The sequence below is a fragment of the Aptenodytes forsteri genome, unplaced genomic scaffold, assembly GCF_000699145.1.
Source record: "Aptenodytes forsteri isolate BGI_AS27 unplaced genomic scaffold, ASM69914v1 Scaffold69, whole genome shotgun sequence".
NCBI classification, from domain to species: domain Eukaryota; kingdom Metazoa; phylum Chordata; class Aves; order Sphenisciformes; family Spheniscidae; genus Aptenodytes; species Aptenodytes forsteri.
Window position 1 is genome coordinate 302594 of NW_008795885.1, and position 17109 is coordinate 319702.

General features: G+C 34.5%; 1 protein-coding gene across 1 annotated transcript in view; it reads right to left on the minus strand.

Annotated features, from left to right (window-relative positions):
* Nucleotides 1–17109, minus strand: part of CEP120 (centrosomal protein 120) — a 41024-nt gene that overhangs the window by 8034 nt on the left and 15881 nt on the right. Inside the window, exons 11-19 of the mRNA XM_009284159.2 lie at nt 16554–16703; nt 15496–15678; nt 13087–13183; nt 12851–13003; nt 12077–12166; nt 11491–11583; nt 9691–9852; nt 5851–5973; nt 4294–4392 (exon numbers count right to left, since the gene is read on the minus strand). Of these exons, the coding sequence (XP_009282434.1) occupies nt 4294–4392; nt 5851–5973; nt 9691–9852; nt 11491–11583; nt 12077–12166; nt 12851–13003; nt 13087–13183; nt 15496–15678; nt 16554–16703 (1150 nt within the window). The remainder of the gene's footprint in view (nt 1–4293; nt 4393–5850; nt 5974–9690; nt 9853–11490; nt 11584–12076; nt 12167–12850; nt 13004–13086; nt 13184–15495; nt 15679–16553; nt 16704–17109) is intronic.

The following is a 17109-nucleotide window of genomic DNA, read 5'->3' on the forward strand; positions in this document are numbered from 1 at the left end:
TAACATCCTCATTTTATTCTGTGTATACTTAAAAACTAAGTTATAATTGAATACAAAGTATTTTAAGTGTACCTCAGTGCATACAAGTTTATACATACATACCCACACACTTAAAATTCTCAGTCAAGACTTTTCTGACGTACTTGACATTTCCAGAGAGAATATGCTCCCATAATATATCCTGAAATAAGGAACATTTCAGATTTATTCCCAACTGCTTATTATAGCCAGTCAGGCTGTTTTAAGCCTCAGTAAGAACTATTAGAATTTTAGATTTTGAACTTTTAGAATTTTACATATAAATTTCAGGTAAGGGAACACTCTGGAATCATCAGCTGCTGGACTAAAGGCAGCTTTGTGGATAGAAGATAAGACCCTCTAGCAACTCAGAACACTTGGAAACTTTACTCTTGCATCACCACCAAATTATCATCAGCCACTATCCCACAGTGAGGCAGCCACAGATGAACCAAGAGTATCATGTGCAAATCACTCTGAAAATAATTTTTGCAATATACTCTTAGTTGGCCCAGGTACCTTCTCCTCCACTACTTTCTCAGCACTGCTAGTCACACTATTCCTTTTGCTCATTTTCTTTCCTTTTCCCCCTTGGTAAAACTTATAACCAATATTCCTTTCTCTTATTAATTTGGTATTTTGCCATCTTCCTCTTACATCCCCATAAACAAAACAAATCTAATCCAAACAAAGCTACATACTAATTATCAGATCATTTACTTAAATGTTTTACTACTTTTCTTCATTAGTTTGCATCTCTAATGTAGTGCTTGAGACAAGGAATACTGTTTTAGGAGCTCACATGGTGGGAACTTCAATCATGTTTTGAAACCTATGGTACTACAGGAATATCAGCATTAAATAAAAATTAACCAGTAATAAAAACCCCTCAAAATTTCAATTATAATCAGATCATAAAAGAATCCCTGTATGCCGCCAGGTGCTCTGGTTAAGAGGCTCTTCAATCAAGGAAGCACAATCTTTATTTTGCCATAGCTGCCTATAAATCCAAAAGGGAGATGTAAACATACATACACTAGACTAAACAATGGCTAAATAGCAGCCACTATTCACTCTCCCACTCATACATACCATGCAAGTCTGTGGGAAAAACTTACAATTGAAGCTAAGGAACTCAAGTAAAGTTTTCTGAAAATAACCCAGAGCTGACAAGTCAGTAGGAGGGCCTGGATGGTTTCAAGACACAGTTTTTAACCAAGACTTGGACCTCCAACTGGTTTTTTTTTTAAACAAAGATTTACATCCCAATCCTTGGCTAAATTACTTATAAATTAATCAAATTAATTACTGAGTGGATAAGCAAGACACTGGACAAGATAGAGTGAATGTCAGCCAGCCAATACGGTCTATGTTGTTTTAAACAAATACATCAGTGCTGGTTTTAACAGCTCTGTAGGGCACAAACACATTAAAAGACACAAATATTTCTCCCAGAACACTGAATAACATATGAATGTACATTTTGAGATTTTGGTTTTCTAGATTATAATAGAGATTATCAACTGCTGAAAGTGACATTTCTGCCAGCTTTGGTTTTTGTTTTGATACACTGTTTCTTTCATTCAGACAGGTACTGAATTTAGCATCTAAGATCTCTGTAAGCATGTATGCAATTTTGTGTAAATGGTTTGATTGCTCTCAGAAATAATGTTCACACACAAAAACTATGGAAGTCTCATTTGTGTAGCATTGAGATCACCCAGTCAGCAAACTTTGAAAGACAGTTTTTGAAACCTCTGGAAATGATAAAATCTACCTGGGTGCATAGATACATAGCTAACTTGTTGACATTTTTGTCTTCCTAAAGCTGAACAGGGGTATAATAAATGAAGTATTAATACAGACTTACACTGAGTAACAATGAGGGAAGAAAAGTAAGCTGGGTGAAGTCTATTTTCATTCAGCTTTGCAAACTGTGTTTAAATTCACCTAACTTCTGTATTTTGTTAAGTACAGGTAAGCATGATGTATATGTGTCCTCATGTACTTTAGATTTTTTTTGGTTACCACTGGCACTGTGTTTAGCATTCAAAATCCTAGACATGGAGAAGTTTAGAGCATTTTCTATTAACAGTCCCATACTTTTCTAAGTTATGTAGTGCATATCTCATATTCTGCAAAATATAAAACAATCACAGATGTGTGCTAAGCACTAGTTCCAAAGTAAAAGGAAACTTTTTAATTAAGGAAACACTGACTTTTATGGTTGCAAATCAGAAGAGCATTTTACTAAATGCTTAGCCTGTAGATTATGCTTCTTTAATTCACAAATTGACTGTACTAGGTCACCTTTGAGTAATGGAAATCTCTGTTTAAACATTTTTTTGGCAATGGGCACAAAGCATTAGATCTCATTTCCAAGACTTACCAGCTGGGTTTTGTCATTAACATTTATTAACAATCTAAGATATGGCTTTCAGCGTCTAATCCTCACTACACAAATGTTTTGTATAGTTCTCTAGAGAGCTTTGGTGTGACAAATTACTGGCACAGATTACAGCCCTGTGGCTATTCACCAGAGGCAATGCAAAATTAACATGGTACTAATCCAATTTAAACAAGAAATTGGTCAAACTATGCACAATTGCACAAATCATCTGAACTAAAGCAAATCTAGAATTCCTGAAGCAACAGTTTCCAAATTTATATTTAAAACACAGTAAATGGTTTTTGATCAGCTCTGCTTCAACTTTTATTTGGCTCTTTAAAGTCACTTAAATCCTTTATCAATAGACTAAGTATAAGATGAAGCACAGGAGTATAAAACCACAAGGAACTACTTTGAAAGAGTTTGTTCTGTAGTAAAAAAAGTTTTAGGTATTCACTGTACATGCCAACTTATTTTATGGTTCAGACTTTCAGGAAGAGGATCAGCTGAAACCATCTACATATGTTACTAAATTCAGATCATCAGGTTTGCAGTGATGAAATTTATAATAAAAACCTGATAGTGATATACACTAGTGTTAATCTGGCAAACAACAATCTTCTCTCTTATTCTGCAGGAATTTTTAAATATGACAGTAAGAAAAAATAGCCCAGACATTTCATGGCTGCTGAAGAAACCTTAATCAGAGAGGCAAGATTTATATTCTTCCTTCTATCATCTTTGTGAAACATAGATGTCTCAGAAATTGGAGATGAGAATTCATGACTCCTTTTATCCCTAGGCAAAAAGGACCAATTTGAAGACAGCAAATAAAGATGAGTTTTTAATTATTAATAGTGATCATAAAGCACATTCACTTTCTTCAAAGAGAAATACAGATTAAAAAAGGTAAATATCAATTGGGAGAGGGTGGGCTTAGCTTCTTACTCTCCCAAAACTGAATATTCTAGCAGTAGGAATGAAGTAGGAACTATAATCCTTTAAAAAAAAAAAACCACTTTTCCTCAAGCAGGAAGTAGGTGTGAACACAGGTAATAAAAACCTTTTACTAAACTTGAATTCTGAAGCTTTATGTCTGTGTCAAGGTTTATTCAGCAACAGGGATTAATGATTTACTGATTTGTTTGTCAAGGCCAATGGAAATGCTTGCCATTCTTAAGTATACTGTTTAGCTAATGTTTACTGTAATTCATGAAAGACAGGCGATGACAAAAAACACATAAAAGCATATGGATTCAGTGAGGATGAAGCTGCTACTCCTGCAAGTTTGAACAGAGTATTTTCAAGTCATATGTGTATGACTATATATACACACACACAAGCTCTGTTAAAACACAGCAGTAAAAAAAAGCATGCCACATTAGTATGAGATTAGGATTTCAAAAAGCAGGAGAAAAGTTTCATTTCCAGTTTAACTTTTCTGCAAGTTTACTTCATTTTACAGCATTCAGCAAACCTTAAACCACTGTTTCTAAAAGCTAAGATTTGTTTCTCATCTTTAGTCTTCATTCATTTTACAATTAAAATACAGAACGGTTGGGAGTGTGACTGGCCAATATGGTTGGGACAAGAACAAAATATTTTCTCTGGAAGTGCTGACTGAGCATTATTGGGAATGAGTTTAATAAAACTTTTCTTTTTTGAATCATGCCTCCTTTTAGCTATGCCAACTTTCTTTGCAGACCTGAGCCTTGGTCCTTCCCGAGTTCAGTGTCAAACTCAAATCAGTTTTGCTGTTCTCATTTTTGTAAAAAGCATAGCTCAGAGCTTTAATTTTGCAAAGACAAACGTTAACAGTAATTATAAGTAGCTTCCAACACTACATTAACTTGGTTATCTCATATGACAAAAGAAAACCTGTATACCTGTTTTAACCTTGCAAGTTCTTTCAAAGCCCTTGTCCATTGTTGTTTGTAGTGGAGCTTTGACTTGGTAGCTGACTCCAACTTTCTTTCAAGTTCAACCTAAAAGCAATTAAAATCGTATCAGCTGAAGCAATAACAGCAGTAACAATCACTGAAAGATGTATATATACAAAGGGTCTGGTTTAAGAAAAGTGTTTATGTAGTGTAACGTACAACATCATCTGAAGCTGTTATATAATATAACATAAATATTATGGCACATGAACATTTTCTTGTTTAAAATATAGCCTTATTTTTATTAGATAGCCGTCTATACAAAAAGGAAGAGATTAGTTTTTAGCACTAAATCTGCTGACGTAACCTTTAAATTTGAGATTCTCAAATTAGCACACACACCCCTTTTTTTTGAAAGATTATAAACATTAATTTAACAGAAACACTGATGGATAAATCTTGCCTTTAAAAGGTGTGTAGATTTTTTTTCTTTCCTGCAGCTGATGGAAGATATGTGCTACATTCTTTTCTCTGAAATAGACATCTGTTCAAACCATTCTTTAAAATCTATGTATCTAGTGTGAATCTTTGATCTTACTATCTAAATAAATCTTTTAAAAAAATGTTACACAGTAAAAAAAATACATTGCATTCTGCGGAAAAAAATTTAGTATTAAAATGCAAATGAAAACAGTTATGAAGCACACAGAACACAGTAACCTGAAAACTGAAGCATTTTTAATTAACAATTCTGAGGCAGTGGTATTTTCTTTTAATCAGACAAAAGTTATTTACCATTAAATTTGTGAAGATCTTAAAGCACTGATTTTTTAAAAAAATCTAACAAAAATAGGAAATCTAACAAAATATTTAAGCTAAGAGTTTAAAAAGTCTGTAGAGACAAACATTTTGAATTATTTGCTTGCATTATTAGGAGTTATTCAAGCATACAGTAACATGCAGACTGGCCGTATAACTGAGTGCACTTTGTACCAAGAAGCCTGGTCCAATTTTTTGCAGCATATTCGGTCAACAATTTGACTCAAACCTCACAATAATTCTGAGCAAAAAGTGCCCCTATCTGTGGTTTTAATTAAGTGAAATATTCTCTACTGAAGGCACGTATGGTTTCTAAGAAATCAACTTAAGACAGTGATTCCATTCCACTGATAAGTAACACAATTACTTTTCAGAAATACTTAATAAAAACCCCAATGCACAAAACTGAATACCAGTCTAAATTAATCCTCACAAGAAAATCTTCATCTTTTAGTTCTATAAACAGAATGCTCAGAGTCCCCAGCATAAGTCATAATGGTAGCAATTTAAATATACAGATTATTTTTTTCCTGCCTTAGCCACTAACACTACTGCTTCCTCTATAGAAATAAGGCCACTGTTGGCCTTATTTGTATTTGAATATTTCAAGTCTGAAAAAATTGTTGGAAAAAGTAAAGCAAAATGGACAAATTAACCAGTTTATCATGCAAGATTATTATACATTCCCTTATCAGTGAATGGACCATTGTGACAGTTTTTAAACACTAGAAAAATCCAAGATACCTTTTCTAAAGTGAGAAGATTTATTTCTGATTGTAGCTGGATTTCTGGTTTGCTACTTTGCTGTTCTTTGTATTGCTGGAACTCCTTCTCCAAAATTCTATGCTTATTTTCTGCTTCATAAAGCTACATTAAAGATATCAAGATATAATGCAAGTTAGCAGAAAAACCCATTCACAGACAAAGAATTAGATTACAGAACTTAAGTTATTCCTTAGTCCCCGGAACAAACATCTTGCTGTCAATTATCTGATATAAAACAGACACTGAAAGCTACACATTCATAATTAATGATTTCTTGATGATGGCATACAGCAATGTTTTAATAGGAAGAATTTTAAAGAGGATCTTTGCTCAGTACTGGAAAGAAAAAACAAGTCTGTCCTCATATACAGAAGATCAAGATTTATAAACATCACTGTTCACATTTCTAAAACGACTTGCAGAAGAAACACAGAAAACAAAACTATTTAGATTTACACACATCTTTTAAAGAAAGCCAACAGTGTTATCTACTATATGAAGTTTTATTACTTACTCAATTTCACCAGCATAACTTGTTTAAGAATGTCTGGAAGAGGAAACAACTAATACGTTGTACAGCCAAATAATGATTTAGAAGAAAGGCTGAAGTAGAAAGACTTCAGTGACGAATGACTTAATGCTATGTACCTCCACCCTCACTGTGTAATTCCATAGTTTCATAAAGATATTATAAAAAGAGACCTTTGCTTTTCATCTTAAAATGGGTAATTTGAAAAACGATGCCAATACACAATTACTTTGCTACAAAGAAACTAAGTCAAATGTTTAACAGCTTTTTTCATTATACCATATTAAAAATATTAAGAATTTTTAATAGGATGTTTTCTGCAAGTAACTTACGTTCTTTTGTTAAATATTACTCAACTATAAATACCTTAATACACCTTAAGAATTTTTAATAGTCCATCACAGAGTATGATCCCAAATGCTGCACATGTATTTATGTCCAACTAGTTAATGTAAGTATTTCCACGAATTGTATCCAACAGTTTAGAACACTGGGTATTAATACACCTGATGGAACTGATGCATTCCATCACAGAGTATGATCCCAAATGCTGCACATGTATTTATGTCCAACTAGTTAATGTAAGTATTTCCACAAATTGTATCCAACAGTTTAGAACACTGGGTGAAAATGCTTTGGAGAATTAATTTGTGTTTCAAAGCCTACAACTTCTTCTATTAGTATATCAATATTTTAATTCTTCGGATCTCCTAATCGGGTCACCTCTATTTTTCTTCCAAAATTTTGCTTTTTGCATCTATCATTTTTACAGAATTGATGTAAGAAGCAAAGGTGCTTCCTAAGGAGGCATACAAAAACATAGTTCACTGCAGTTACTTTTCACATATAACCACAATAGCCAACTTTGACGGAAGATACTACCTTCCCATTTTTACCGATTTCTTTTTAAAGCAGGCATACAGGCATGATGCCGATGACAAAGTAACTAATTTCTTTAGCTATGAAAAATGCCAGCTCTCCCTAGAACTTCTACAATACTGTTTAATTTCTTGTTTAGTTCTGAAAACACTTTCAAAAATTGAATTTCTCATGAAACCTCAGGTTGTGGACTGTTAGGGAACTGCACAAGTCATACAAATAAAGCACAAGCTCCCTATTCAGGAAGTAAGGGTGATGTTCTTCAAGGTGGATGCTTCAAGGATCTTCTCTTGCGCATAGTAGGGCTTACCTCCAAACAAGTGAAGACACTTAGAGAACTCTACAATTCAAGTGCAAAAATTGTGTATTGACACACCTCCTTAAGAGGTAAGGAGTAAGCCAAAGCATATAGTTTAGAACTATTATAATTTACTCCAGAACATCCCTTGTTAAAAAACCAAAATGCACAAACAAAAACCCCACACCCAAAAAGGTAAAAAAAGAGGCCCATCAGAACTGGTAGCAAAAGAAACTTTCTGCTTGTGCACTTTACAAAGGAAACATCCTACAGTGAGACTCCAAAACAAAAACCCACTCACACCCAGCAAAACAAAACAACAAAGCTTGTCATGCAGAATATGCAGTAACAACCACCTCGTATTGAAGCATGAGATTCAAAACAGCAGGAACAGCACAGAGAAAGACAGCCAGGATGATCAGCTGGAAGGAATGGCCTTCATACAAAGCAAGACAAAACATAGCAGGGCTTGTGTTTGGAAGAGAGACAGTATGACAGACACCTAAGCAATCAGGAACGGTATGTAGCACAGGCACTAAAGGATACTTCATAATTATTAAGCAATGAGCTTAAAATTAACAAAAAGAAGTTTTTAAATATACAACACATAATTAAGTTTTAGAACTCACTGCCACAGGATGTTGCAATGCTAAAAATAGAAATACTTTTTAAAAGGGATCAGATGAGTTCATGAAGAATACTTTCACTGATGGATAGTAAATATGAAATGCTGCCTCTGGCTGAGGGTACATGTAACTCTTGATGGTATTGCTGGATATACAAAAGTTGTATTTTCTCATTGTCCCATTTCTTATTTTCTTGCCCTCTAAATCCAACAATTGCTGCAACCGAATGCTGAGCTAACTGCATCTTTGGTCTGATACAGTATGTCTGTTTTGAATAGGAAAAATAAAGTGATTGTGATGGTATTGCAACCTAGCTAAAAAAAGTCAGTGGGAGTCAAAAGAATGAATTTGGAAGATGACTCCTAGATGGTCGCATTTGGAGCCACTTGAGCCTGAAGAACTGTTGGCTGTCTTGTCTGGACCGATACAGTATTGGTAGCTGCCAACAACACATCTACAATGCAGAAGTGATCCACTTATCACTTTGAAGTGGATTGCATTCTGCAGTTTGAAATGGCTCATCTCAGTTCAATGATTGTTCAGTAGAAGAGGCAAGGTTAGCAGCGTCTAGATTAGCAGCATTTTTTTATTAGCTATATTCAAAAAATTCACTGTATTGTGGTTAACATATGCTGACATGAAAAGAAGTAGGTTAGTATCAGTGTTTAATACTAAACTAAAAAACCCACAAAAACCCAGCACAACTCTTCCTAATACAAAAATATGCCTTTGGCTGATACAGTTCTTCAATTAGTCAAAGCTATTGTGGGATTATCACTATCACATACCAGAAATTAGAAGCACCAAAGCAAGTAATTAATCTACAAGTACTCTGAAAAACGTGCATTACTAAGGTTTAATCTACTTAAAAACAAATTATGTGTCTAATATTGTAACTGCTCAAAAAAGCTAGTACTAACTTAAAATTTTACAGTATGCTTTATCAGTCAAGAAAAATAGCTAGACTAGCCTTGTCGTTAGTGCAAAAGCTAGCTTACAGGACAAGAGAATGTGGTCTAAATTTTCTCGGTTTAATGAAACTACTACTTTCAGAACAGAAGATCACAGTATCAAGATCATTCCCCCCCTACCCCCGCCCCATTAAGGATAATAGAAATGGAAGAATAAAATGAACTGCGTAGTCAAGCTACCTAGATGTTTTGCTAGACGTTAATTGTAAACAATTTAAGTTACTGAAATGTATACTGCTGTTCACGTTCTACATGTAATGTATGCTTGTAATTGCAGTTTGATTTTCAGTGTTGAAAAAAAAATTTATAACACTGCATTGCAAACTGGCCCTATACTGAGCAAGACTGACAGAGATGGATCCCAGCATGTAGCTCACTGAACAGAGATAAAACGTTTATTACAAAGTTGCCAGAATGCGCTTGCCTCAAAATCATTGCTCAACTTAGTATACTTATTTTAAAAAATGCTTACTTAAATAAGTAAATGGTTGATGCAGAAAATTTATGTGTACTTACCTGCTGTTGTAAGCGAAGCTTGTCTTCTTCCAGCTGTTTGATTTTTGACCTTTCTAGCTCAACCTGGTGTGCACATTCTTCTCTGGCTCGCCGCACAGAATCCTGTAGCTCCTGCAGATTTCGTTCATGCTCTGCTTGCAACTCCTTCTTTACTCTTTGAAGCTTAAGAGTGAGACATATTTATATTAATCCATACATGCAAGATCTTTATTTTAAGAGTCTTTCTTACAACTGTTACTACTATTCATGACAGAAAAAAATCATTATCCGTTTCAGAAATTAAACAATAGAAATTCCATTGTTATCTCTATGTTTGCTATATACTCTTTTATTGACTTTCAGTTTAACTAATGACCTGCAAATTACTGTATTTGGGCTACAAATATACTCTTGCTTGACTATTGTAAAAATGGAGCTATCTATATCTCTACTGTACTTTCTACATGGCATTGCTAAAGGCAAATTTTATATCCACCTTTCTACTACAAGCTAAAAAGCTAAATACACCCCTTCACTGCTGAAACAGTGAAGTCACAGCTACAGCCAAGATGCCTTTAGACGAGTAAGACTGCACTCTTCAAACTGAGCATATTGAGAGAATTTCTCATTGAGCTAAACAGGAAAACAGTCCTTGACATGTTTGAACTTTCTAGAAAGATGTTACTGGCTCAGATAACTGCTAGCTGAATAGAAACCGCTCCAAACGGCCCATTTCTCAAACAGTGTAATTGCTAAATGAACCCTACATCATTTTGTCTAGACACTTTTGGAATCCACTGATTTTTATTATCTCTAAACCCTCAGGTCAGAATTGCACTAAATTTAGAGCAAGTTTTGAGACAAACATGTATGAGATTCAAAATAAATACTTTTACTCAGACTGAAATGCATTTGGCCAAACCTAATCACCAGATTTTTTGCATAGATGTTAAAGGTAAAGTCAGACACTATTTACAGCACAAACTGCGTCTTGAGGGGTATAGAGAGCCTGAGTACAGAACAGGACACAGGCTCAACCAGCCAGTCCCTGTGTTGGGAGCTTTCTTTGTTCACAAGCACAGGAGGGATTGATGTGATAAAATGATTAATATGAGCTACAGGAAGCAAGAGGGAGTTTGTTGGACTGCTAAATCACCACAGCAGTTTACCTATATAATTGTGAGTTTGTTCTGAAGTAAAAAAAATAGGCAGTTATTTTCTTTCTTTCTCTTTTCATACAACTAGCTTCCTCAAGGACTCACACCCCTTTTCCTCATCTTGGGGGTATTCAATGACATCTAGAAACAGTGGTAGCTGCTGGTTTCTCCCACATCATCTTTGGCCCTGTCACTATTAAAAAAAAAATACGAAATAGGAACTCTATCAAATTGCTGGATAACAAAACCTGGACAACTGCAGTTTCTCCCAGCTCTCCTTGTCACCTTCTCCTATTTCAATGGTTAATCTAGCAATTACTGTTTGCAGTAAGGCACTCATAGATGTACAATGTTCACTTGACAGTACTAAACTTGAGATATGTTAGTGTTATATGTCTCCACTGACACTAATTCTGTTAATAACAGAAAATTTACAGTTCTATAATTCTAGCAACCCATGTAAAAGTTCATTGAATTTCCATTTCAGTAAAAAAGTGTAGTTGTAACAAAACTTGACAAGTTATTAGTGCTCCTCTATGTATCAGTATGAATGTGGCTACTTCAGTTCTTATACACAGGTCACAATTGTCGCTGTATGAAAACTCAAACCTTGTAGAAATAGCTCATGCAATCGCATTGTTTAAAATGACCAAACATTTTTTACCTCTGATTCAGCACTGAAAAGCTGTCGTTCTCGCTTATCTAGATCTCTCAGGGTTTTCTGAAGTTGTTCTTCCAAAACAGTATATTCTGCTACCTACAGGAACAAAAAAAGGCATTTTTTTTCTTGCAATAAAAATAATGTTTTAGGCAGGCGAAGAATTTACTCGTTATGATATAAAATATTGACAATTTTTGTTTGAAAATTTGCATATAAAACAAATCTCCAGCTCTTAATGACAAAATCACATGGAGAGCCTTTCTTTCTAATACAATAAAGGCTAACAGGTTACCATGCATAGCTGGGCTGTAGAAGTGCTTTTTGACCATGCAAATAAAAGGCAATTAAAGTTAAAAAGCCTCCAAAGAAAGCAAGCTAACCTAAAGGGTTTCTAACAAGTATTCTATGATTAAGGGCTACTTTTAATTTTTTGCACTGTTGTAGACTAGATGCATGCATACCAGTAGGTGTGAAGATTAATCACAGACCCTTTGTTCCATGTTACAGTTACAAAATATCTTGTCAAATTTTATAGTGATATGAGATTTATAATGAGACTTTCAGCAAGTATAAGAACAAGTGTCCTTACCTTTTTCTTCACTAATGCTTCTCTCTCTCTATCTCTTTTCTTCCATTCTTCTGCAAGAGCTTGCATATGAGCCATTTCCTTCTTTTTAAGCTTTTAAAAGACGAAAAAGGAACAAAACCCCCAAACCAGAGAACCAAATCAAAGTTGTTAGAAGTGCAACTTTAAAGGAGAGAGTACTAGCAGAACTAAGCCTTGAAGCGAAAGAATTAAAAACTAAGTTTAGTACATTGACTTACGTAACTCAAGATATGATTCCGATAGTGAAAGATATTTCTTATCCTTAAGTACAAAACGCAAAGTAAGCCCAAGTTTGAGAAAAATATCCTAACAAATAGACCCTAGATTCTCAGTATTTTTTAAAAAAGACGCATGCAACTCTAAGAACACCTAGAATGACTTCAAGAGTAGAAAAACAGCAATGGATTTTGATTGAGAATAAACAAATGCAGTGTTCGTATTTAATGCTAATAATTTGAATCTTGAATATCTACTGTACTTCATAAACAGTAAGGGGAAATTGTGAAGGGTGTATCCTGTATTTCACTACCTAGCACCTACTTCAGTCACTTAACAGAAAAGAATTAACCTTCTTCCTTAAGAGTACGGAAGATATTTGTGGACATCTGAAGTTTTATTATTCTATATGAGTAAAATATAGTTCTTATTTGAAACAGTGGCAAAGTTTAAGAAAAATGCAGTTATTCCTCTTGTCAATTCTGCTAAAGGTTCTTTGGCAGTCATGCAGTTTAGGAAATAAACAGAAAGAGTAAAAACCTCGTTTTCAAAAATGTCCTCTTGCATTTCCTTCCACATTTCTAACTCCAGTGCTGCTTTGTATTCAAGAGTTTCTCGAGGCTCTGGATGGTTTTCTGGGGCACCACGAGGCTGAGTGTGAGGGACGTGCCGCTGCTGACCAGCACCTACACACTGATATAACAGTGGATTTTTAACTGGAAACCCAACTTCTCAAAGTGCTCAAGGGAAAAGGGTAAGATTTATGTAAAATTTACTTGAGAAGAATCTGACACCAGAACTTCTTGCATTTTCACAAGGCCGTAGTCTTCCAAAGTGATAGCATATGAAAGCTCTGCTACTCTGTTGCCTGACCTATAAATAGCAATAGAATGTTCTTTTAATGAAAACTGTCTTAAAAATACAGAAAGTTAATTGTAAGACAACACACAAAACAAAGTTGAAGTGCTATAAAGTTCCATGTAACTCAGAGACTCTAAACAGTTGCCTATGTGACAGCCCAAACATGCTCTCCCATGTATATTGCTTTAACTTAGGGACTTATTTATACAACTACAGCAAGCTTTGACTTTAACAGATAATTTGTCATTGGGAACCTATTTAACTAACAGCTTACTGTAACCAACACATCCCTGTAACAAGAGAATGATCCAAAATTGTACCTGCAGTCTTAAATCTTTTTAACAAATATACCCGTTAAATACAGGTATTGCCACTGACTTCATTCTAAGATACTCAGTGAATTTCATTAGTCTTGCTTTTTTAAATGTTAACAGTAACTTTCTCGTTATCCACAGTGTAAGAAGTCACTCAGCATATCATGTGTAGTAAGCCATCCTTGGATTAATAAAAAACACATTTCTGGAAGCTTCAGCACAGAGAACTGACAACTTTAAATCCACTTTAGGTTAAATATCTATCTGTTCTTGTGTAGTGAAAGAATGTCTAGATAACAGATATTTTAATAAACTAATTTGAAATTAGTTGCAGTTTCTGCTTAAGTAGAAGTTTGTCCCTGGCTATCTCATCTCTAACCATAGACAAAATGTAGTAAACAAAGGTAGTTTTCTGCACAGAAAGATAATAAGAAAAGGAATATGCACAAATCATGTAACTGAAAGTTATCACTAGTCTAACATGAAAGTACATCACAGTGTAGACCTGTACTTGGTCAGAAACAAAACTATCATTTCCATTATAATTACTCAATGATGCAAAGGCAATTACACAATCACTTGAAGCCTGGAAGCTGCAGAATTAGATATCAAGCAATATGCAACAAAAGGCTGCAGGAATTAACCATGGCTGTAGTTTTCACTTCACTGGAAGAAATCCTCTTCCAGCAAATATAAAAAGACAACACTAAAATATTTTTACAAAGGTGTAATCTTCCACACAGTTATTTGCAAGGCAAAAAACCCCACCACCAAACATTTGTACTTCACATAAGTTAACATAAATTAGTGCATTAAATTCTTACAACTTTCTATCAGTCACTGATTAAAAAACAAGACAAGATTCTAAGTAGTGGACCTCAGAAATCTGAGTAATTAAGTCAGTTTAACATATCAGTGTAAAAAGAATGTTACGCCAACAAGAGCAAAGCTAGAAAGGTATCAGCACAGCAAAATGCAGAGACCTGATTACATTTTGAGAATGCCATCTAGTGGTTATTAAGTTTTGTGCAAAACCAGGTTTCATTTTAACAAACTTACTATTGGTGAAAGCGTGAACCTTAATGTACAGTAAGATCATAAAGTAATTCCACAGAATCAGGCCATGCTGGCTTTCACACAAAAAAGTTTAAACAAAGTCAGATCAATTTTCTATCAGTTTGGGAGGAGGGAGGATATCAGTCTTTGTGTCAGTAACCTGAAGTTTCCTGTGTATCAAATATAGCATGTTTTAATTATCTGTAGGATTAGAGGTTTAAAACCAACCTCAGTCTTAATAGCAATTACATTTATTTCTAAAGGCATAATCAAGTTCCATTATCACACAGAAAAAGATGGGGGTCTAGACACTGATCGCTAGCACAGTTCACATATTCAACGAGGACACAGGACAAAAGTAACTATAAATTAAGTTTCTTCATATACATAAAAATAGAGTCACTCCTCTACATAAATGAATTCAGACAGAATATTAACTAATAACACTGCTCCTTCTGACACAAGCTCAGAACCCTGCTACTATTACAGGGTATAATCCTGAAACAGGAAACCCCTCTACTCCATGAATGTATCTGTCCTCCTAACTTTCACTGAAGTCAGTTGCATTTAAAAACATACTATGGACAGTCTTAACTATTTTCTGGAATATGAGCAGCTTTTTGTAATTGTTAAGTAACTTACTCAGGAAAGTGCCTCAGTAACATTTTTTCCAATTATTTATTTCTTTAATCTGTCTGTGAAGCTTACTCAAGATCATGATTACATAAAGGTTTATTACAATGACTCTGGTAATGGAGTGGGGTTGCACAATATGCCTGTGGCAATTTAACTTTTAATCTCTTGGATCCTATTCCCACCCCCATATTGCAGTACTCTGCAGCCTGTTTACCTACTCAAAAAGGTAAACAGGAAGAGCTTGCCCTTTTTCAGGGAAATATTAAACAAACAATTCTTCAAAACTTGCTACAAAGTAATTTTTTTAAATAGTTTTACCCTTGCACTGCTGTGACACTGACTGTTTCATTACAAGTCTGACGCCAGCATTGTTCACCATTACCACCCAAGAAACGGGTTTTTTCCGAAGCCAAAACATTTGAAAGCTGAAGTCTTGCCACCCCTAGAAGTAAGTCTTTAGCTGTTTTATCTTTGTGCCACAATTCAACCAGCAGAGGTAATCTGAAACAAAGAAGTGATTTTAGTGTCAGGCATCAACACAAAAGAAAAAGCATTCCTATTTATTTGGGAAAAGGACCTCATGTTCTAAAGGTAACTTCCCAAATCAGCGATGGTCACAATTGTCAAACAATAAGACGGGTTTACTGCCTCTCACTCACAGAGGAATGAGACTGACTGACTTTGTATCTTCTCTACCACTTACTCACTTTGGTCAGATTATCATTCCTTTCTCCAATTATTAGAAAGAACAATGCTGCAGCAAAAGTGATTGACTGAATAATCTTAACAGACCCAGATCATCTTCATTTATAAATACCTATAAACAAGCATTAGTCACTGCCACTCAGAATACATGTCCTCCACCTCTTCTTTCAAAATACCACTATTTTGGTGATTCTTTATTCCACATCTTAATCAGTTATCCAGAGCTGGTGGGACTACTGGGAAAATTGTGCCACAGCCCTCACTGTACTCAGCTTCCTAGGTACTTGCTGGATTTTCAAAGACACTGATAGTCATCATGTATTAAAAAAAAAAAATAAAAAAGTTATCTATTTCATCTGAAGTAATGCCTTGTTAAAACTACACTATCAACCTTTAATTTAACAACTTACAGCAACAGCACTTGTTTCTGTAAGCAACGATCCCTGCATAAGTAGTCAAGAGATAAAAGTAAGAATTTTACAGTCCCTGTCTTTAAGTGTAAGTCAGAGAAACTGGAAGAGCAGTGTATTAAATACTCATTGACATTAGCACTTAAGATTTTTTACTAAATTCTAAATCTGATGATCTTAAGTAAAAAATTTGAACTTGTGACTGCATTTACAAAAAAATAGAAAAAGTGTAGTTAAGATAAAAAGAATGCAAGTTATCACCTGAAGAATGTATCTTGAAGCTGATGTGGTATAGTTGCAAAGTCAAACGCACAGTAGGACTGTGGAAGAAAGACTTCCATGTTCTTTCTGACTTCTACAGGTGGGCTTGTCATAATAGGTGCTGCACTGCCAAAAAATGGATACGAGTACCTAATAAAAACAATAAAAAAAATAATCAAACAGTAATTTAATAAAGATACTTTTTTTATACCTTCTGCAACAAGAAAACCAGTTTAGACATCTTCTACTGAAGCATGACTTGTATTAAAGTTAGCAGAATTTGTACAAATACATCCAACAATAGAATTTAGTTCTCAAATATTCATGTTTTCATTTACTTCAGCACTGATCCAGTTTAATTTATATTTGCTGTTATTTTGACAAAAAAGCTTTAATAACCTGCATGTTGACAAACATGTGAATTAATCTTTTATTAAAATTCTGCAATCATTATATAAAGTGAGCAGAGAAATAGAAGAAAGAAATATTCAGATGTAGATTGCTACCTGAGAACATTTATAACTATATTTACAGCTAAGACTAGTCTAACAAGCAA